We start from the raw sequence: 22,365 nt of genomic DNA on the forward strand, positions 1-22,365 counted from the left end.
CCTGCTGACCGGAGGGCTCTGCCCTCTCCCTCCCTATGGCCAGTGCAGGGTACCTGTGGGGGCTTCAGGGCCCCTCCCTCCTGACGGCAGCCCTGGGGTCGGGCCGTGCACAGGTGTGCTCCTCGGTGGGGAGAACCCAGAGGAGCCTGACCGAGGGGCAGACCCTGTGACCAGCAGGGTGGGTCCTGTGCTGCCGACTTCCCAGGTGACCCAGGGGCTGGTTAGCGAGCCTGGTAAACCAGCATGTAAGGAGCACTCTTAGTTCCTGTCTTCACTCTGCAAGGCCTCAAAGGATACAGGGGGACAAGCGGCCATGCCCAGCAGCTGTGACACAGGACACCCGTGAGGGGAGGGGACAGTGGTGAGGAGCAGCTTCTTGGGGGGAAGCACCCATGACGTCAGCGGGTGGATGCAGCGAGGAGGTCACGGTGTGTGACAGGAACACCGCCTGCTTGCGGGCAGGGGTCACTTCAGCCAGAAGGCCCCTGCCCAGTCGAGTGCCTTCTGCTCTTCTGCTACTTGGGCTTCCCCAGCAACACCCAGACACTGGGCAGGGGCCTCAGCTCCGCAATGACCGCACACCAGCGGGACCCGGCAAGAAGGGGCCACGCCTCCTGAGGGGTGCAGAGCCTCGGCCGAGCCTGGTGGCGGAGTCACACACTGTGACCTCGGCCTGCCCCCTGCACGGGCCCAGGGCAGACAGGAGGAAGTCACCCTGCGCCAGTGGACGCAGCCCAGCGTGAAGGCCCAGGCCCCGCTGCCCACACCTGCCTGCAGGAGCAGGAGGGCAGGCCGCGGCATTCAGGCTGGCACTTCCCATCCTTCCCGCACGTGACCCACTGAACTAGAAGACCCCTTCAAATGCCTTGAACAGCCCTTCCTCTGTCTATAAATGAGCCTGCTCTACGGCAGTCTCCACGGACACTCTGCTCCATACTAAGAGTAAACCTGACACCAACTACATTCGTCTCAGGGCAGTGCCAGTCAGTCAGCTGCTGAACAAAACCCGAACCCTGAAAAAGACGTCAGAAGGCTGCAAGGTCCCAAGATGGCTTTTACAGACTGGATAGCGACTCCTGACTGTTGCTGAAACTGAGACAGAAATAACTCAGTCTTGGGCCACATCCTTTGAGATGTCGGGCAAGCGGAACCTGGAGAGTTCTGGGTGTTTTTGTTACATAAGCCAGAAGTCCCACTTTGGTTGTATGAACCAGTGAGAGTTTTCCCTACCTGGTAACATGTGCCTGAGTGACAGTGTCCCTCAGAAGTGCCCAGGGGAGGACCCACAGAGAAAGCCGAGGAACAGAGGACCGTCCTTGTGAACCCCATGGGCCACCAGGACCACCCCTGGAGAAATGTTCACCCCAGCACTAGGCTGGGGCACTATCCTGCTACAAGTTCTTCCAGCTCCGCCCAGCAGAAGGGTTTGGAGAAGTCAGGGACTTGGGGCAAGTCAGGGAGGCCTCAGAACTGTGGCACAAAATACCGGTGGGCGTCACTCCGAGGTGTTCAGTCACCTCCCTCCACAGACCGAACAGATGAGGTGCAGACAAAGTCAGACAGGAGTTCAAAACCCTCACACCCCAGAAGCCACATCTGCACTTGGATACAGCTGTAGCTTTAGCTGACGTCTGTTTAGAGCCCCACTGCCAAGCTGAACGGCTTGCTGCTGATTGTCCCACGCAGAGAGCCAGGGTGCCAGGGTGCCAGGCTCAGGAGCAGGGTGGGCTCCACACCTGCATGTGGGGGCCCGGGTCCCCTGTCACTGCACCAGCTCTGCCTCTGCTGTGTGTGTGGGCGGGTCCCAGGTAGCACTGGTAGAGACCTCAGAGGCCTGGCTGGAGCAACTTTCCTTCAAGTTCAGAGAAGGGAAAACAAACCACACGTGACTTAACACGCTCACCTTGGCGACTGGGTTTTAGACACAAGCCCGTCCCCTGAAGTCACAGAGCGGGGCCAACGTGACGGTGGCCTCAGGCCCCCGGCCCTTGCCTCCAGAGGGTGGGTGTCCAGGCGGGCACAGCCCGCAGAGGCTCACCTGGAACGAGATGACGTCTCGCTGAGGTCGCCCAAGCTGCCCTCAGCTGCGCTGCCGGCGGAGATGGCGGAGGCGTAAGCGTGCACGGCGTACATCGCAGCCTGCTCATCCTCAGGCCCCGGGGTGTCGGCCGCATCAGCCCACTGCTCAGCCCGGCCGTGGATCAGGGACCTGCTGCCCGTCAGGTGGACGGGGCCGAGGATGGTGGCGGGCATGCATGGGGCGGTGTCAATGCCGCTGTCAGTGGACGCCCCTTTGATGTAGGTCAGCCCCAGCAACTCGGGGTCCATCAGGTCCCCCGACCCAAAGTGCTTGTCGTCACTGCTGCCGGAGGTGTTGCTGGAGAGCGTGTTGCTGCTGGAGTGACTGGAGCAACTTTTATCTCCCACCTGGGGGGAGAGAACAGAGGGCTCAGGAAAGCCGGGGCGCTGCTGCTGGGCGGGGCCGGCCAGCACCGCTCTCCTCGCACACGGGCTGGTCGGGGCAGGGTCTCTGAGTCACTGTCCAGTAGCTTAAGTTCAGGGGGCATCTTTTCTGTGAGTCTTTGTTCAAATGTCGGTGCATGGAGCACTGCTGTGACGTGGCGCATGGGAGATCGGCGGCAGGGAGGGGCAGCGTTCATGCAGAAAACGCTCCATGACAGGCCCGGGACAGGCAGACGGGGTGAGCCCCGACGCAGGGCCGGGTCAGCCGCGGCCTCCCTGTGCCTGTGGCACTGAGTTCCTGAGGCTCCTGGGCAGTCGGCAGAGGGAACACATGCAAGGAGCATTCGCAGCTGCGAAGCACCACGCAAACACGAGGTCCCGGGAGCCCCAACCACTCTGAGGGTGCAAGAGATGGAACAGGTCCAAAAAGGACGTGAGGCCCGGGGTCCCTGGCTTCCCTGGGCTCAGGCAGCATGGCTGTCGCCACCGCCTAGAAGGCCAGCTGGCCTCACGTAAGACCAGGACTTACGTGAGAGAGCTGACTGGGGGAGTCTCGGCAGCTTCCCTCCTTCTGCAGGGCTCGCTCCTTATAGGAGCCCAGGACTTTGGAAGGCGGGCCATGCCATTTGGTTTCTGCCAAGAGAGGAGTGGAGTCTCAGTTTCCAGTGTTAGCAAAGGAAGAAAACAGGACCCAGAACAAGGTGAGCAGATTGTGGTTCCAAGTCTTCTGGTTCCTACCAACGGATAAGCCACGAGAGTAGGCAGAATAACCACCAGAGGACAGCTTCCATTTCCACAAGCATTACACCACGGCCACCCCGAGCCAGCGCCAGCCACCACGGCCACCGCCAACCATCACAGTCACCATGGCCACCCCGAGCCAGCGCCAGCCACCACGGCCACCGCCAACCACCACTGCCACCATGGCCACCCTGAGCCAGCGCCAGCCACCATGGCCACCGCCAACCACCACAGCCACCATGGCTACCCCGAGCAAGTGCCAGCCACCACGGCCACTGCCAACCACCACTGCCACCACGGTCACCCAGAGCCAGCGCCAGCCACCACAGCCACCCAGAGCCACCATCAGCCACCATAGCCACCCAGAGCCACCTAGCCAGCTCCAGCCACCACAGACCCCAGTCACACCCTCCTGTCAGGAGACCCGGGAGGTGTCCTCAGACTGGTGAGGAGATGCCCACCAGTCATGGGTTGAACGAACGCCTGAAGGCAAGGGAGCAGCGGTGGTCACTCTGTCCCCGTTACCTGGGAGCCGGCTTCCTTCCACAGCGTCCTCGTGCTCCCTGGCTCCGTCACACTCCTGGTGCTCAGGCAGCAGAGGGGACTGGCACCTGGGAAGAAGGCAGAGCTGAGCACCTCTCCGCCAGCCCACCTGTGGGCAGGGGTGGCACGCGGGCCGCATGGCAGAGAGCCCTCAGGGAAGCCGCTTTCTGGAGGATGCGCAAGCAGCATAGTTTCCCAACCCCGCCAGAGAAACCGAGGCACCAGGAATCGGGGCTCTGGCTGCACTGAGGGTCCAGGGCACTGGTGACAGCTCTCACAGGTGGAGTGCTGACCACGGCAGGGGCCGAGGGACCGCCCAGGCCAGCGCCCTGCCACCCGGGAGGACCCCTGCTTTTGGCCGTTTCCTTGTGCCCAGAACACTCACACATCTGTCTGTTACATTGTTTTAAGGAAAAGAAAATACAATTAACTCTAGATTATATCCACGTGGGCTCTGTTTCATGGAAACCCAATATAGGAAAATATACTCTTGAGAAAGAAAGAGAACTATTCACGTTACAATGTGATCCTTACTTCCAGAATCCAGGTCACGGGTCCTAGTGCACAGAAAGTCAGAAAAAGACTTCCTACTTATTCCAGAAGAAGGAAACCTCCCCTCTGTGTTAGTAAGTAACAACTTAGAAAAATTACTTGACATACAGCTTTCAGGAACTCTGACTACCATCCACACAAGGACCACCTACTCCTAAGCTCAAGCCACAGTGCTGGGCCAGGCTGAGTTCCTGCGGAGGCAGAGACCTGAGGCGCCCCTCCCGGACAGAGCTGGGCCGTGCTGGGTCCACATCAGGGCACAGGTCTGGGCTCGGGATTCAGTGTCTGTGCCCAGAGCTGCTCTGGTGCCTGAGCCGCTGGCTTCTGCAGATCATTGCACAACCAGGACCGCTCAGTCACGTGTGCCAAGGTGACTCTGCTGCTTCCCCAGTGGGGGTCGGCCTCGGGCACCTAACCCGTTTCCTTTGTCTGATTCTGAGTGGTGGCTCCTCACTGGCAACTTATGTGAGGGAGAAGTACCCATGAGGCTATCTGCAGAGTCCCCAAATCCTTACCCTTCATGCTGAGAAAACCCTTCCTTACCAAAAAGAAGCACAAAGGCGGGCCCGGAGCACAAGCCCTGCGGGTGCCACAGAGGCTCACTCTGCCCTGCACCAGCTGCTTACTGAAGGCAGACATTCCCCACAGGGCCAGTGTGTGCAGGAGGTGCACAGTAAATGCTTTAAAACAGGCCACACCAGGTCCTCCAGGGAGAGCAGAAAGGTAAGCAGGCAGTACCCGTCATAGCCCACTGGTGGTCTCCAGGGTCCACTCCCACCGGGTCCAGGGTCGCTGGAGGATGACTGGTTGCTGGGAGAGCTCCTGAAAGACAGAGCAGAGCTGTCCCTGGGGCACGGAGTGCCTGCTGGCACCACAACCTGAACTGTGGGACAAGAACTTCACTTTCACAGACAGAGCAGAGCCGTCCCTGGGGCACCGAGTGCCTGCCGGCACCGGGACCTGAACTGTGGGACAAGAATTTCACTTTCACAGTGAAGAGGAGGAGGAAGAAAACCATAAGGCAGCGTCAACAGAGAAAACCGCAGGGCATTAACCCGGAACTGTGCTGTGCGGAGGTTCCAGGCGGCTTCCAGTGGGCCATCTGCACAGGCCAGGTCCTCCACTTGCAGGTTCAAAGCACAGGGAGTGACCCCAGTGAACGAGGGCAAACCAGGAACACGGCCCAGGGCTGCTGGGAAAACCACTAACTCCTGCCACACGGAGCGCCGTGCAGGCTGCGCTTTGGCTCCACACCAGATCCTGTGCAGAAAGCGAGACTGAAATCTGGCAAAACTATTTGTTTTTCACACGTCTACTGAATGGGATCCTGTTATCTTTCATTTCACAAAAATGAGTGGTATTGTGAAACGCACTCGAGGGGCCGTGCTCGTCTCCCGGGCTACAGGGACCCCTGGTTCTCCTGCAGCAAGGGCGCTCCTGCAGGTGCCTCCCCAGGTGCAGCTTGCTGAAGCTCCTCTGTCTACAGCTGCTGGGTGGGATGGCGACCCCAGCAGGCTTTGGAGCAAGCAGACCCAGACCCCAGCGTTCCTGCATCTGCTGGCACGAGGTAGCCTCGCCTTTACTGCATGGATCCTGGTTAGTCCTCCTACAGGCTCGTTCTGGGTCAGGCCTGTTTCTGAGCATGTCACCTTTATGAGTCCAGTCTCAGCATGTCCAATGAAGTCTCATGACCGTGACTAGTTGCCAGATGAGGAAACTGGGGCCTGGAGGGGAGTTTGAGCCCGGGCAGCTGCCTCCTGGCCCATGCTGACATAGACCAGCGCCTTACAAGTCTCGCTAGAAGTTCCTGCACCTCCACAGCCGTAAGTTAAAACAGGAAGTATGAAGAACCCGTAACAGAGCGAGGTCACTGCTGTGAGCCCTGACACAGCACCAGCTCCCAGTGCTCCTGAAGGTCACGGTAAACACCTGCCTTCTTTCACTGGGAAGCTGACTTTAGAATCAGCTCTTGCCTGGACCGCGCACCGGAGAGCTGCTCACGCTCCAGGTGCCTCCAGACGGGGACCTGTCTCCGTGCACCTGGTCATGCTCATGCTTCTCTGGAAGCACACACAAAGCAGTTCTGGGAATCCTCCCAGGATGGGCTGGAGGGCCAACGGACATGGAGGGTCCCATGAAGGGGAGGGCTGAGCCTCAGGGCCCTGCCTCTGAGGCCTAGCCTGCCTGGCAACGTTCAGAGCACGCTGACGCTTCCAAGCGCCCAGCTGGAGTCCCACGAGGGCCATCCCGAGGGTGGCACCAGGCTTACCTTGTACCGTCGGGCAGCTTCCGGTCAAAGGAGGTGCTGCGGGGGATGGCGGCCTGGGCCTGCTGGAGCAGCTGCTGGCACTGCAGGCGGTCAGGAGTGCTGGGCACGGGGGAGGCTCTGGGGAGGGGCTGCAGGGCAGGGCCAGGCACCCGGTGCCAGGTGGTGTTCCTCCTGAAGGGGGTCTTGTACTCGCAGGGCGTGCCCTCGCTGTCCAGCTTGTACTCCACCATGGGGATCCGGCACAGCTCGGAGCAACCCCTGTTGGGCCAGCGGGGATGGTGAGGGCGCCCTGGAGCCGCGGCTCGAGGGGTGCAGAGCGCCTTCAGGACGAGCCGGCAGTGGGTCTGCCTGAAGGAGCTCCCGCTGACGAAGGCTTCGCTTCCCAGGCGGCTCAGCTCTCCTCCCACTGAAAGGCGGCCTGTGGCCATCGCCAGGCCGCTGTGCCAGGCTGGGAGGAGCGGGGCAGGTGTGTGGCTACTCAGACTCAGCACCTCCTTAGTGCTAAGGGGTGGCTGTCCCCCACCCGGGACCCGGGGAAGGATCCACACCTGGCACAAGAGGCCTCTCTGACACCGTGGCTGCCGAGTGGTAAGTTACTCCTCTGCTGTCACCGGAGAACCCAAAACCCACGTACACCGGACTCCCTCTCAAAGTCACATGCTGGGGACGTGGCCAGCCCTGGGCTCCATGGTTCTCTTAGGTGGACACCCACTTTCCTGTTTATGCAACCATCACATGTGCCCAAACCCATCGAGCAGCTCACCTCCACCGAGGTGCACCACGCCCAGCTCACCTCCACCCAGCTCTAGGGCCCCACGAGCAGGAGACATGCTCTCTCTGTCCAGGTGCACTGTGGGAGCTGCTGAGTGCCGTGGTCAGTCCACTCGGGGCCCAGGCCTGGGCTGGTGGGCCTGCACTGGCTCCTCTGTCCTTCCCTGACCCTCATCCTACAAACCCCCCAAGGATCTCATCCGAAATCTTCACACCTCCTCATGGCTGAGGGACTCACTCCACGGCCCCTGCCCAGGGCTGGCTCTCCCAAGTGCCTCCAGGGTCCCGCTGCCAAACAGCCCACGAGGCAAGGCATGCCAGAGGATGGGGCAGTGGGCACAGGAGACGGCTTCTTTCTTATTGGTTTACATTTTCAACTGATGCTTGGATTCATTTTATTAAGTAAGTTTGGGATAAACTGAAAATATGAATAGGCTTTTCAACAAAAGGTTTCATGCAATCTCAACAGTAAGTATTTAAGATGAAAATTTAACTTCGGAATGGAGACACTCTGTAAGTGTAAAAGAAACAAACTATCCCACTACTGTTTAACACTTGTAGGATGTTGAAATGGTAATATTTTGGGTGATAAGTCTTTTGTTAAGGTTACCAGAAAATCCAACATTAAATATTCCTATTAGATATTCCTGTGTAGAAGAACCCGCCAAATAATAACCTGATCTACCCAGAGTCCCTTGCACACATTTTGTCTTCTCCCAATTGGAGCCACAGGGTGGCTCCTGACTGGCAATGCGATTTCCAACTTTGCCCAAATCTCACCCCCATGAGGTTTGCCAACTCTGAAGAGACAAGTGCAAAGCCCAGCAGACCATGGTGTGAATCTGAAGAGGTGTGTGTCCACACAGGAGCCCTGGGTGGCAGGGGCTGGACTTCAGGGCTCACCCGCCCCAGGGAAGGCACCATTGGACACGAGCCACGTGACTGCACAGAGCCCCACCTCTGGCTTGTGATGACCCTACTCATAGTCCAGGGTGGACCGGTCTGTGACTAGCTCCGTGCTTTAGGCTCTGGCTAGCGCACAGGTATGGCCGTCAGGCGCTGCGCACGGACGGCCTGCCTCTCCAGGAGTCGGCACGCTTCTAGGGCTGAGGAGAATATATCTTCAGCCACTAGGTACGTACAGCGTCAAGAGTACTGAACGTGGACGATAAGCTGTAACAGATTTTAAATGCTTCACCTGTATCAAACAGAGACTGGAAACTACAGTCACGTACTCAGAAGTCAGTCACATCCCACTTTTCCAGAGTCTAAGAAACACGAAAAACACAGCCTGCAAAGCCTTTAGTCCAGGAAAGCCTCAGTGGCCCTTGTGCCAAAGCTGGTGTGGTCCTCACCATGTCGCTCTCTGAAATCAGCACTGGGGCTCCCCCGGGTCACCTCCTAGAGAGCCACCCATGTGCCCACATGACTTGTCAGACCCTCGAGACCTTCAGCCTGGAAAGCAGGATCAAGTTTCCCACTAACTGCACAGGGCACACAGACCATCGGGCTCCTCCCAGCCAGCCTGCAGAGCCGTCTGGGCAGGGGCAGGGCACAGGACGACAGCAGTCTCAGATCTGAGCACCGGGAAATCGCTCTGTCTGCCACTCGGGCCATGCCGTTAGCGTCCGCGGTCAAGGCTGGCGCTCTCCCTAGACATTCTAGGTCACCATGAACACTGTCTCTCAGTCGCCCTTACCTCTGCTAGAGTAAGGACTACTCCTTGAAAGAGTATGCCTCCATTATCAATAGAGTGAAAACATCCTGTCTTTTTCAAAATTATCGTGAAAAACCGAACAAGAGACAAACCACCTCCACTGTGAACAGGCAGTGGAGATCCACGAGACTAAAACATGCGTGTGAGTTTGGAAGGTGGGCAGAAGAACGCAGGGTTTAGCAGAGCCCAGGAAGGCGGAGGCCAAGGGAGAGCAGGGGACAACAGAGGCAACGTCAGGCCCCCAAGACACATGGGGGGCGGGGTGGGCACCAGCCACAGCAGGGGCCATGGAAGGAGGGGCTAAAGACCTGGGGCTGCCTAGAAGGCGGGCCGCCAAGGGGTGTTTGGCCCCAGGCCTGCGGTCCCAAGGGCACCCGGGCAGCCAGCCCTTCCCCACCTCTGAGGCAAGGGCGAGCACCCAGGGCTCCTAAAGGACGCAGACTCCAGGCCTGGAGCACTGTGGGCAGCAGGGGCACAGTAAAGGCCGAGCCAGGCTCTCCTGGAAAGACGGGCCCAGGCCAGGGCTCCTTCCTCCAGCCCTGCTTCACAACGCTTCCTTCAAGAGGAGCAGGCCACGCCCCGTCAGAGGACACACAGAGGTCACCACCCAGGCCCTGTGGTGACACTCATCCACCAACCAGGTCCTCAGAGAATAAGGAGGAACTCTTGGTATTTAAAGCCACAATGCCAAATCTGAAACTGTGATTCTGTTAAGACAGTCAGAAGGTAAACCGAGGAACTCTCTCCCAAAAAGAGCAAGGGGGAAGACATTCAAAAACCAGGTCAGTCCAGAGTCCAGCTTCAGCAAGCGGAGAGAGGGAAAGCGGGAGGGACTTGGGAGGAGGCACCGTAGAAAGCCCCAGCTCGGGAAGACACGCAAACCAGGCTACAGGCCCACAGAGACCCACCAACGTCGCACGATTCAGACCCCGTGTCCAGGAGGGGAGTCAGGTTAAGCAGAGGCCCACAGGAAGGGTGGGCACGGGGAAGTTCCTCCCCACAGCCGGCGATGGCACCATCGACACACAGGGAACGTGCCTACACTGGATGAAGAGGCTTCCAGACTGTCAAATCCATGGTACTCGGTGCTTAGGACTCAGAAGAAGAAACACCAGGCACCGTCTTGGTGTTCACTCACGGACTCGCACTCTCTTCAGGTAGTCGTCTATTAAACTGGACAGCACATCCCCTGGGACTACTGATTCTTCTGCTGTGTTCCCACTGGGTGCAGTGGGCAGTGTGTCCCATGTTCTGCTGTGTTCCCACTGGGTGCAACGCATAGTGTGACTACGTTCTGCTGTGTTCCCACTGGGTGCAGGACATAGTGTGCCCACATTCTGTTGCATTCCCACTAGGTGCAATGGTCAGAGTGTCCCATGTTCTGCTGAGTTCCCACTGGGTGAAGCACATAGTGTGCCCACATTCTGCTGCATTCCTACGGGGTGCAGCACATTGTGTGCCCACATTTTGCTGCATTCCCACTGGGTGCAGTGGTCAGAGTGTCCATGTTCTGCTGAGTTCCCACTGGGTATAGTGGGCAGAGTGTCCCATGTTCTGCTGTGTTCCCACATTCTGCTGTGTTTCCACTGGGTGTAGCATGTAGAGTGTCCATGTTCTGCTGCGTTCCCACTGGGTGCAGTGGGCAGAGTGCATTTTGCTGCGCTCCCACTGGGTAGAGTGTTCCACCTTCTGCTGCGTTCCCACTGGGTGCAGTGCATAGTGTCTCCATGTTCTGCTGAGTTCCCACTGGGTGCAGTGCGTAGTGTCTCCATGTTCTGCTGCGTTCCCACTGGGTGCAGTGCGTAGTGTCCACGTTCTGCTGAGTTCCCACTGGGTGCAGTGCGTAGAGTGCCCACGTTCTGCTCCATCTCCACTAGGTACCAAAAGACTCTTCGGAAGCGAAGCAGACCCCTCAAACACAGGCCCGACCTCCTTTACGTACTATGCAGCCCCAGGAACCAAGAACCCAGGGAAGGGCCATCATTTTAGTGTCTGTTATGCTAATAGCCTGCTAAGGGCTAAAAGGTCCTTCCGAATCCCAATAAGGCGGCAGAGGGAACTGATGCTCATTCGGGGGAATCAGACTCTTCTGGAATATAAACAGTCACTGACGGTGAGGGAGGGTCAGGCCTGGGCGAATGGGAAGGAAGCATGATGTGAGTCTCCACACGCCTCACTGAGACTACGTGGCGACGGAGACAGACGACACACCCACTGGAGCTGGTCCTCTGGAGGAGGTCCTCCGCTGAGTGTCCCCACGACACGGCAGCGAGGCCCCTGGTGCCGAGTCACAGCCTTCTGCCTCCCGTGCTTGGATGTGCAGGGGCGGCCTCTACTTAGCCAGTCCTCAGCAGGCAACCCCTAACAAGCATCCCCGGGTCCTCCCTGCCCCTGCTCCCTCGAATTCCACAAGGAAAGCTAGAGATGCCTCTGCCCTCCTTTCAAGTGGACTGTCCTCACCCTGGCTGGACCTCAAAACACAGGAGGCTTTTGATTCAATAAACACTTCACCTAGGACTCCATGAAGTCCAGCTGCTTCCAAGCCATAACCAGGCACCTGCGACCTGGGACAGCCTGAACCCAGAGGCTAGCCGACAGGCTTCTCTTGCTGCCGACAGAGCAGACGGGCTCCACTAATTCTGTGAGAGGTATGGTGAACTGAAGCTTTTCTCACAGTGCTTATTAACACCTGCCATCGGCCAGCTTAGCCACTTCTGCAGTTCTCTTGGCGGTTACAGTGAGCACCACTTAATAGAAAAAGTTACATCTGTACACACGCAGATCCCTGCCCATTTAAATGGATTTCTCCTCCTGATGAAGGCTAAGAGCCAATCTGAGAAAGACAGCGGGAGGTCATTCCATGCTGCGAATCGAGGGTGTCCAGGCAGCACCGTGAGGTGCCGAGGTGCCGGGACCGGCGAAGGTGCTTCTAAAGGCCAGCGTTGAGCCGAGTGAGGCCTCGATGCCACTCTCTGTCCTTGCAGTTTCGTCACAAGCCTGTGGGGCAGCAGGCTGGCCCTCGGGAGAGGGCACAGGGAAGGGTGGTTCGCACTCGGCAGCCATCTAACTGTGTGGACCCCATAGGGAGGAGAGCAAGTGTTCTGTCAGCACCAGACGGCGGCAGGCGGAGAGCCGGCCCTCACTAACAAAGCGCGGCCCGGCATTAGATGCTCAGGTTCAGGGGGCTGGGGTTAGAGTTCAGAGGTAAAGCACTTGCCTTGCAAGTGTGAACCACTGGGTTCAATGCTCAGCACCACATAAAAAAACATTAAAACGAAAACAAAAACATGTGTCCATCTACAATGACAACGACAACAACAAAGAAAGACGCTCAGGTTCAGATGCCCAGAGCTGGCCACCCTGACTCCAAGGGTACTGAAGGCCACTGGTTGGGCCTCACAGCTGCCCGTCTTGCAGGACCGTGAGCAGCAGGCGGCCACTGCCCAGTGCTGCTGCCAGGCAACATGCTGGTTCTGGGCCTTCTGGCTATGGGTAGCGTCCAGATGATGGTCACTCCAGACTAATGGGGGATAAAACCCTGCACTCTGGAGACGACTTTTGTGAGACGTTTAGGAAAAAAAGAGCAAAATCATAAGTGAATACCTTGGATATTTTCAGAGAATTTGCATGAAAACTAGAATTTACTGTGGCAGATCCAGTGGACCAGTGGCCCTAACAGAGAAAAGACCCGTTCTTGGGAACAAACATGACAGCTGGAGTTTTGAAATGATACTTCTTGTTTATTTGTTTCAGCTGAAAACAAATCAGTATTTCTTAGGGAATTCTTTTCTTCTAAATTATATGTTGTAAATACCAAATAAAATGACCATTTCTATTAACTAGATCTCTTGAAAGCTTGAAAAATTTCTTACTGAGCAACAACAGACCAAAACCTTACAAGTAGCAAGACTGTTGCTTTTTAACCCAAAGGCAGATCACAGGAATAGACTCGTTCCTTCTACAGCATCAGGCCTCCGGGACGTCGGACGCTCACCACGTCATGACTCACACCTCCACAGGGAAGGTATAAGCTCACTCAACGGAAAAATTCCTGATAACTAACTTAAAATTTACTCTAAAGGTATTTGCTTTCAAAATACTTTAGCTTCTAAGTCCTAACAGATTTTCAGCAGCAGCCCGTCATCTCCCTGGTGGGGCACTGGGACCCCCGGGGGACCTCAGCAGGCCCAACCTGTCCATCAATGTGATGGGTGAACAGGAAGCACTGGGGTCAGGCTGGGTGCCAGTGGTAAGGCCCAGAGAGCAGAGTGTGAAATCCTGCACCCTAACCACAGGGTGAGTGGGTCAGGACCGGCGGCTTTCCAGGACTCCACGCATGGAGCTGAGCCATCCCACGCGGCGGCATCAGCCATGTGGGGTCCACTGGAGTTAAACTAACGGAACTGAGAAAGTGCAGCCCCACTCCAAGCTCGCCGGGACCACAGGCCAGGCAGCGTGGCGGGGGCTTAGGAAGAGGTGGAAGAGGACGGCTGACGGATGCCCACCAGTCCAGTGGGCACAGGGCTCCTGCCATTTTGGGGAAAGTATAATCCTAAAACTTTCTGCTTTTGAACTAAAATGTGGCGCACTGACATTGCGAGCGGGTTCTAACTGCTGGAAGACATCACTTCTCAAGGCCGCGGGACAGACAGGAGGCAGGTGTCATGGGCCCCAGCCCTCAGACAGGAAGCGGAGGTATGAGCATCGCCAATTCCCACCATGAGGACCTGGATCCTGACCTGCCTCCGAGGCCAGAGCTCCCTGCTGCCCGCAGCCTCCACCTGGGCCAGGGGAGACCGCGCTGGGGCTGAGACACCGACCACCGGCCCCAGCCCAGCAGCCTGGAGCCTGCGCCATGTGTGCCCTCTCCTCTGCTCCCAGGCCTCTACTCTCTGCTCCTCGGTCCCTCTCCTCCTCTCCTCAGTCTTCTCCTCTGCTCCTCGGTCCCTCTCCTCCTCTCCTCAGTCTTCTCTCCTCCTCTCCTCCTTGGTCCTCTCCTCTGCTCCTCGGTCCCTCTCCTCCTCTCCTCAGTCTTCTCCTCTCCTCCTCTCCTCCTTGGTCCTCTCCTCTGCTCCTCGGTCCCTCTCCTCCTCTCCTCAGTCCTCTCCTCTCCTCTCTCCTCCTTTCCTCCTCTGCTCCTCTCTCCCTCTCCTCTCCTTCCTCCTCCTCCTGGGCATCTCTGAGCTTCCCAGGGTAGCCATTTCCATTCCTGTGCTTCTTGTGACAGGCTCTGAGGACCCCTGGACCAGGTCAGCGCCTCTGGGGCTGCAGCCAGCAGGACAGAGTAGTGTCCACACAGCACGTGTGGTGACCTCGGTCCCCCAGCCACCCAGGCCTCTTGATCAGCACCAAGGACGTCATGCTACAGAAAGGCGCCTGGCCAGGTACAAGCACATGGCCTGTCAGGGGTGGTGCGGTTGGGGAGGGTCTCCTCACAGACCTGCGCTGAGCCAGGGCAGACCCTCAGAGCACCCCGCTCCATCCTCAGAGGCTCCGACCCTGCGCTAAGGGACGGCACCAGACCTGACAGAAGCCCAGCGACGTGAGCCTGCCTGGCCCGCGGGCCTTACCTGCGGGGTGAGCCGTCCTCGTGGGGCTGGATGATGACCACCTTCACGGTCACGGACGTCCGCAGCAGGTCAATCATCTGCTCGTGGGTCAGCGTGGCCACGGCCACTTTGCAGATTTCCACCAGGCGGCTCCCTTGGCGCAGGCCGGCCTTCCAGGCGAAGCCAAAAGGCTCCACGTCAGCAACGATGCCTTCGAAGTTCACGTGGAAGCCGAGCTGGCCCAGCCCGTTCCTCCGCAGGGTCATCTCCACCGTCTCGCAGCCTCGCGTCACTATCTGCGGGGGGAGTTCTGTGAGGTGGGCCTCGGGTTGCCTCTCCGCACCCAGGGGCCGGCCAGAAAGCCCCGTCCTGTCTGCCCTCAAGTTCAGCACAGCCGGCCCCCGCCTCAGCCGAAGGCCGCACAAGCACAGCGAGGTCCCCTTCAGAGGGGAAGAGGGCGCGACCCCGGCAGCCGCTGCCCACAGCCTGCCCACTCCCTCGACGCCTTCTGCTGCCCGCTGGGCTCTGAAGCACCTCGACCTTCAAGCCCTGAAACCAATCAGGCAATTTCATCCAACTATAAAAAACGTGGCCCGAAGCACTGGGGAGCTAAGGCCGGGTGACAGCCCTGCATCAGGAGGGACACGGACAGCCGGTGGGCATCCTGAGTTGCCTCCTCTGTCCCCTGCCCCTTCCCAGGAGTGCTGGGCGGGTGGTGAGGGCCCTCAGATCACCTGTGGGGCACGCCCGCCAGCCTCCCTGGCCATCTGTTAACACGGGCGCCATGCAGGACGGCACTCCTGTGGGCAGCAGAGGGCCGCCTGCACCTGCAGGCCGCGTGCCCTCCGGCCATGCCTGGGGCTGGGGCGCGGGCAAAGGGCAGCACCAGGAGTAGGAGGGGCCCCCAGGAAGGAACAGGACCAGTGGCTTCTTCCCCCGGCACCAGCTACCAGCGATGCACCGAGGAACGCACACCAGGCCCCCCAAGGGAGACGAGGCTCGTTACAGGCCACCTGGTGACCGGGACATCACCTTCTAGTGGGCGATTTCGACCGGGGGGCCTCACAACCCAGTCGTGGGCCAGGGGCTGGGGGTTCCAGCTTAACGGAAGGCCCCTTCCCAGGAGAGGCCCGGCCACGCTGCGGGACGAGAGCAGGACGGCGCCTGGCGCTGTGGGACTGCAGCCTCTGGTGGGCACCGCCCGTTCCCATGGTCACCCAGCACCGCCCGTCTGCCTCTCCCAGGACGCGGGCGTGCGGACGCAGATTCTGAGAGGACGCGCTCAAGGTCGTGAATGGAACTGACGTGCAACTGCTGAGAAAGCACCTCTGCTCCGAGTGCAGCCTCAACGGCTTCCCTCCTTCCCTCCCGGCTCTGCTCGGGCGGCTGCGGCTCCGGAGGACGTCTGAGACGCTGCCCCACCTGTGGCCGAGGTCCCTCGGAGGGCCGAGCCCTGCCACCTCCCCGCTTCCACTTGGTCCTTTGTCTTTTTGCTCCTTGCTTCTGCACACCCCACGGCCTACAGACCATGTTCCCCATGGACCTGAAGCACTCACCTGGACTCGCTTACACAGGAGCACAGTGGTCGCCTCTCCATGTCCCTGGGATGGCTATGCAATTTGTGGGCCCAAATTAAAAACCCGGGCCAGCTACTCAAAACCACGAAGATTCTAAGGCAGCAACGGGGGCTTTCCAGGCGGGCCCGCTGGACTCGCAGGTGCCCCACGGGCCAGCCTGCCTGTCCCTCTGGCGTCTGCCCCCACCCTGTCCTGCATCTTCACTGCCCAGCAGGCACCTGTGAGCACGCCTGTCCATGCGATGGGTGCCAAGCCTACCAGCTCCTCCACCACGAAGCAACCCCCGCGTCACTGCCACTCTGTGCCCACCCTCAGGCTCGAGGCCCTTCGCTGGTCCTGGGTGGTCTGTCTGCAGTATCTGAAGTCACGAATCCGCCTCCAACACACCCCTGACGCTGGGTATCTTAGCGACTTCGGGAGTCGCCAAGGCAGGTCCAGGACAGGAGTGCGCAGACCCATGGAAGGCGTGTTCTGGTGGCTGGGACGTGGCATTTGTGCCGCACTTTTAGGGGCAGACTATGACTGAGATGATGACTTCTAAAAAGAAGTACTTGTGACTACCAAGAGCCTGGCCAGGGCCGAGACCCCCAGAGCAGCCCAAGAGCCAGTCCTGTGGGCACGCAGGGTGACCGCAGGCCGATGGTCCCCACGCTCCATCTGCGTTCACACACGCCTGGCCAGGCACTGAGGCCCTCGCGGGAAGTGTCTGCACAGGCACACAACATCTCTCCAGTCACCAGACATGGAAGTGACCTCACTGTCATTTACGTGGGGCTTCGTAACAAAGGGGAGACTTGCATCTGGTGAGAGGAAAGGGGACAGGAATGGAAACAATTTCAACTTTTCTCATGATTCTTAACTGTTTTTCTAATTAAAAGTAACACATTCTTTTACGGGGAAATTTACATGAGAAGGTCCCATGGCCAAAGCACGCTGGGCTTTTTCACCTCGCCCTACGGCATATATGCAGACGGAAATCTGAACCGCCCTTTGTTACAACTGGGAGCAAACACTGTGCACTGAAAACCACGTCTACGAAACACCTCAGGGCACTCCTGTCCAGTAGGCTCTTCTAATTTAATGGTGATTTTATAAAAATGAGTAATATATTTAACATATTTAAGCAAAAATACCTGCTGTACAAACATGCAGAGTTGAAGCTGCGGACAGACATGCCCCCGTGAACAGCAACTCTGTGCCCACTGCTCACTCTGAGAAGGTATGCCAGTCACCACCGACCGCCCACGGGAGCCTCCTGTTTCTCCTCCAAATACCGCAGGAAGAGGACCCAGGGTCCTGTGAACACTGGCTCAACGCTCCTCGTTTCAGATGGCTGCCCCTCCACCATTTGAGAATTCAGCTACTCTCAAGAGAACCAGCATTAGAACTAAGCTGTGTCCGCGAGGAGTAGCCATTCCCCAAGGGCTGGACCCTGGTAGGATTTCCCGAGCGCAGCCTGGTGGGTCGGGTGGGCAGCGGGAAACGCGTCCTTACCACTAAGCGCTGCACGATCTCCCTGACGTCTTCGGCGCAGCCGTCCACCGCGGACAGGAGGATGCACTCTCCTCTCTCGTAAAACACTTTGATACTCATCAGTCCCGACGTCCACCCGATAACGTCCCTGCAGGAACAGTTAAACACCACGTTCTTGGAGTCCTTTTCAATCAGCATTATGAACTCATTGGAAATCCCGAGGAGACACTCGATGTCTGCGGACTGGCCGAAGTCCCTGGCCACCACGTGCCACATGATGGCTCCGATGCTGTACAGGTGGGCGTCCTTCCTGGGCTTCACCTTCTCCTTCTTCTTAGCGCCCAGGGTGATGAAGCTGAACTTGGCAGAGGCGTCCACTGTGGCAGTGGTCACGAAGTTCTCCGCCAGGTCCTTCAAGTACTCTTGCCTTGTTCGAGTGGCCATTGCTCGGAATTTTTCTGATTTATGGGCTGCGTTTTCTGCGTTGATCACTTTGGCTAAAAGGAAGTCCCGAAACACTGCCGATTTTGGGAAAGTTACACCTTTGGGAATTGGGGGACCGAATGGTGGCACGTCCTTGGATCTGGAAACACCAACACTGAAAACGGAAGGAGAAAAGAGCATGAGCCGCGGTTCTGGGTCTGCCTGACACGTGCCAGGTCCACCCTGCGGCAGACCATCGTCGCAGCCTCGGTCCTGTGGTTAGGTGGTTCCGAGCCTGAGGCGCTCCACCAACTGTGCCTTTAACCCCATCAGCAAGGTCACCTTGTCACCTTCGCAGTCACAGAGTGGCTGCTTACATCAGTGACTGTCCCGCAGATGCCCCCAGCTGCCTTCCGTCACGGAAAGATAACACAGTGTGCTGCTTCAAATACTGAAATTATTCTGGTAATTCAATTAAAACCACAAGTCTACAAGAAAAAAATGGACATTCCTTTAAGACTTTTTGTGCTGGTGAACCACCTCATGCTAAGCAGATAGATAAATATCGATTTGGCCTGGAAACGGCAGGCAGTAAGCGGGCTCTAGGTTCAGTTTCCAGCCCTTCCTGAAGGACTCTGGGTCACTCCCGGTAACTAACGTCCCTGGGAGCGCCAACGCGCCCGGCCTGTCTGCAGCGGCATTCTGGATCGTAAGCATTCCGTTTATACAGGAAATGCTGCACGTAACACGTCCTCTCCTTGAAGCACCCCTGGGCACGCAGGCCAGCGGTCCTCAGCCACGGCGTGAGAGCTGCTGTGGGGGCAGAGGCAGAGCCTCCGCTGTGGAGGGAGGCCGACTCCCCGTCACTAGTCACTAGGACCCTGCGCTCTGCGCCAGGGCCTCGGCTGAGAACTGCTGGCGGGCGGCTGCAGGCTGGGAACGTGCTGCACGCTGCTCCTCTGCCTTTTGGGTGTGGCTGCTGCTGCCCTGCAGGCCAGCTGTGTTGGCCACGACTGCTCTAAGGCTACCGGAGAGTGACCCTGAATGAACACCGGGGACGCTGGGGACGCCTGGCTCAGTGTAAGATACCCAACCTTCGTGACCACACTCTGGAGCAGGTGCTGCGACCCTCGACTTCCACTTCCAGACGGGGTGTGAGGCCAGAGAAGCCACTGGAGAAACCGCGACCCGCAGTGGGAGGAGGCGGCTCAGCACCACGCACACGGCGGTCCAGGGGCAGCTCGACAGAGCCCCAGGTCAGTGTGGAGTAAAGCAGGCCAGTCAGCACCATCCTGGCCCCAGGGCGCACACAGGCCACATAGCTGGCTGGATGCCGGGTCTGGCAGCCCTGCCTGGGAGAGTCCCCAGGACCTTTGGTGACGAGTGTGGAGTGCACTGGGCTCACTTCTCCAAGAGAGGACTTCCATGGCCACACTGCCCGACCTGGAGGCTGGTGCCATTTCAGGGAGGGGCCAGGAGGGCTGGGCTCAGTCCTGAGGCAAACCAAGGACATGCCTGTGTGTGTACGTGCTGGGGATGGGGACGGGCCCAGCCCGTGGATGGCAAGCGCTCACCACTGAGCCACATCCCCAACCCTCTTCTCACCTCTGACTCGGGGGCAAAACGGGAAGGAGGTGATTTCTCACAGAAGGAAGTCGAGTGAGTCTGGGGAAACGGACTGGCAGCGGTGGGGCTGGAGGGAGAGCGGAGGCCAGGCCCCGGAGAGGCGCGGCGGGCTCACCTGTAGCACACGGCCTCCGTGCAGGGGTTGTGCACCTTCACTATGACGAAGACGTGCTGGAAGTGAGAGCGGATGCTCCTGGGGGTGAAGGGCAGCGCCCCCGGCTCCTGGAAGACCACGGTGACGATGTCGTTCCCAATGTGCCTCTTCCTCAGGAGCTGCAGCCAAAGAAGCAGAGGGTGAAGACGGGGCAGGCGAAGGCGCCGCACGCTGCCCCGCCCCGCGTGCAGGAGCCGGGGAGGCCCACTCCAGAAGCCAGGGCTCCTCGACGTCCCCAGAGAGGGCAAGGCGCCGTGTCCACGGGCCCAGGAAGGAGACCTGGACGACCACCTTCACCTCTTACTTCAAAATCCAGACTGTTTGCTCTCCTTTCCATTTTCACACAGCTCCTCTTAAAAATCCTTAGAACAACACATTATAACTCAAAACGCTTTAAGAAATTTCATGCTTTCAACTCTTCAACTCAGAGGAGGAGCTGGAGCGCCAGGGAGGGGCAGATCTGCCCAAGGGCCTGCACCCGCACAGGGCCAGCTGTGCAGGCCGGCCGCACCAGACTCAGCACCAGCCACACTCCTGTAACCAAGCAGAGGGCCGTCGCCTTGGAGGCAGTATCCTCCAGCTAGCCGACCAGACGCTGGCCTTTAAACGTTTCCCACCACACACAAGTCCAGCAGCCCGAGAGCGAGAAGACCGGAGTCTGTCATCTGAGAGATCACAACTCCGGCAGAAGAGGAGGAACCCCAGGGCAGCGGCGTCCTAAGAACCCCCGTGGTCAACACGTGTTGATCGGACCTCTTCAGGGAGCCTGGTGTGGCCCCTCCAGTTGGGCGGGCACTGACCCAGCCCGCCGGCTTCCCCTTCGCCCGCTTCCCTGCCCGGCCTCCATAGCCCCTGGTCCACCAGCAGGTCGGGACGTCTAGCGTCTGCCTACAGGGAGAACGTGGCACTCGACTGCCCGTGTCCGGCTTACTGCACTTAAGGCAATGTCCCCGGTCCCACCCACCTTGTGGAAGACGACAGGATTTGGTTCTTCGTGGTAGAAACCGCTGCAGCGTGAAGCCACCGTTCCTGCCCAGCCGTCTGCTGCCGGGGACCTGGCGGACTCCTTCTTAGCTGTGGTGCACCGGGCATACCACTCTGGAGGCTCTTTCTGCCACATGCACACCCTCGCTTCTCACACCGCCACACTCAGGGTCATAGTGGTCTCGCCTCCCTGCAGAAGCCCCGCGCAGGGCTTCGCACCTGAGGGCTGAGTGCAGAACCCCCGCCTGCGGACGCTCAGCACCGAGCCCCGGCATGGCAGCGGCCTCTCCCGTGGACCGGGCAGCGCCCCCACACCGAGGCCCTCTGCGAAGGCCAGCATCGGGCTCTGGAGTCTGCCCTCCTCACAGCTGGTGGCCGCGGCAGGGCAGGCCACCTCCGGCAATCGGTCTCTTGGACAGGGATGCTGCTACCCTGGAATTCATTTGGCACCTACGGAGAGTATTCCAGCCTGGGAGCATCCAGCTGGACCTCTAAAACCTCGTGAGCCTGGGCGCACGGATTTCCCTGCCAGGACCCCGCCTTGTGACTTAGAGTGACGAAAGGCCAAGGGGTGGGACGGGAACAGTCCCTCTCAGTTTTCTATGGGCCAGGGAAATAGCTGATCCACACACTGGAAAGTTCCGCTTAAAACCCCACGGCTGAAGTTGTGAACACGCTACTTCACTGTGCCGTCCGAGTGGAGTTTGAAACACGTATTAACACGTGATCAGACCCGGTGGGCACCCTCTTAAATCTGTGGCTTTAAAACTATTTGCTAGATCCTTAAGTAAGATGTGGCATTTCACATGCGTGTAAGTCAGTGAAAACCGTAGGCGGCAAGGACATTCTTCCGCTTCCCCAGAGCTGAAAGGCAGGACCCGCCCCTGCTATGCAACAGGACAAGGGAAACAGGGCCGCGTTCAGTGTTTGTGGGAGCAGGGCAGTGGCCCGGGCTGCGCACTGGTCAACGCCCTGCCTGACACACAGCACCCCTCCAGTGCCGAGGGAGACAGGGCAGGTGCCCACCCACTGCCAGAGCTTCGTGGGTACTCACTGCCACACCAGACTGCCCTGCGTCCCTGCTGGATGTGGCCTGTGCCTCACGACGCCACACTGACAACACCAGCTGAGAGGCACCAGTCCACCTGCCACGTTGGCCACCCGGACTTTGTGCCCTACTTGGCACCATCTTATACTTTGTAAAATGGGCCGAACAATGTTCTTGAAAGTCCATTAATTTGTTATCACGGTCACATAATGCGCCACACTGTGGGGCTCGCGGGGGACAGCCAGAGTGAAATTGGAGATCTCTGGGGGAGACTCGACCAGGAGCAGCGAGCCCAGCTGGTGGAGTTCTCGAGTTAGAGACTCAAGAAAGAAAACATCCCGAGAGTCAACAAACGTGTCCTCAGGCTGCGCGGAGCACGGAACAAGACTCGGGAGCTTGGGTGGGAGCGCACGTTTTCTCTGGCATTTGGCCTTGTGTTTTTCTCACTGGGCAGTGAGGTTCTGCGGACTCTGAC

At 58.7% G+C, this 22,365-nt stretch overlaps 1 protein-coding gene across 3 annotated transcripts in view; it reads right to left on the reverse strand.

Moving 5' to 3' along the window:
- Sipa1l2 (signal induced proliferation associated 1 like 2) overlaps window positions 1-22,365 on the reverse strand; it is a 123,117-nt gene that overhangs the window by 21,746 nt on the left and 79,006 nt on the right. For all 3 annotated transcript variants that reach the window (XM_047520243.1, XM_047520242.1, XM_047520241.1), the window contains exons 7-14: window positions 19,820-19,977; window positions 17,677-18,253; window positions 14,627-14,901; window positions 6,569-6,826; window positions 5,038-5,121; window positions 3,730-3,815; window positions 2,993-3,096; window positions 2,039-2,427 (exon numbers count right to left, since the gene is read on the reverse strand). In XM_047520243.1, the coding sequence (XP_047376199.1) occupies window positions 2,039-2,427; window positions 2,993-3,096; window positions 3,730-3,815; window positions 5,038-5,121; window positions 6,569-6,826; window positions 14,627-14,901; window positions 17,677-18,253; window positions 19,820-19,977 (1,931 nt within the window). The remainder of the gene's footprint in view (window positions 1-2,038; window positions 2,428-2,992; window positions 3,097-3,729; window positions 3,816-5,037; window positions 5,122-6,568; window positions 6,827-14,626; window positions 14,902-17,676; window positions 18,254-19,819; window positions 19,978-22,365) is intronic.

Source organism: Sciurus carolinensis, chromosome 12 (assembly GCF_902686445.1).
Source record: "Sciurus carolinensis chromosome 12, mSciCar1.2, whole genome shotgun sequence".
NCBI classification, from domain to species: domain Eukaryota; kingdom Metazoa; phylum Chordata; class Mammalia; order Rodentia; family Sciuridae; genus Sciurus; species Sciurus carolinensis.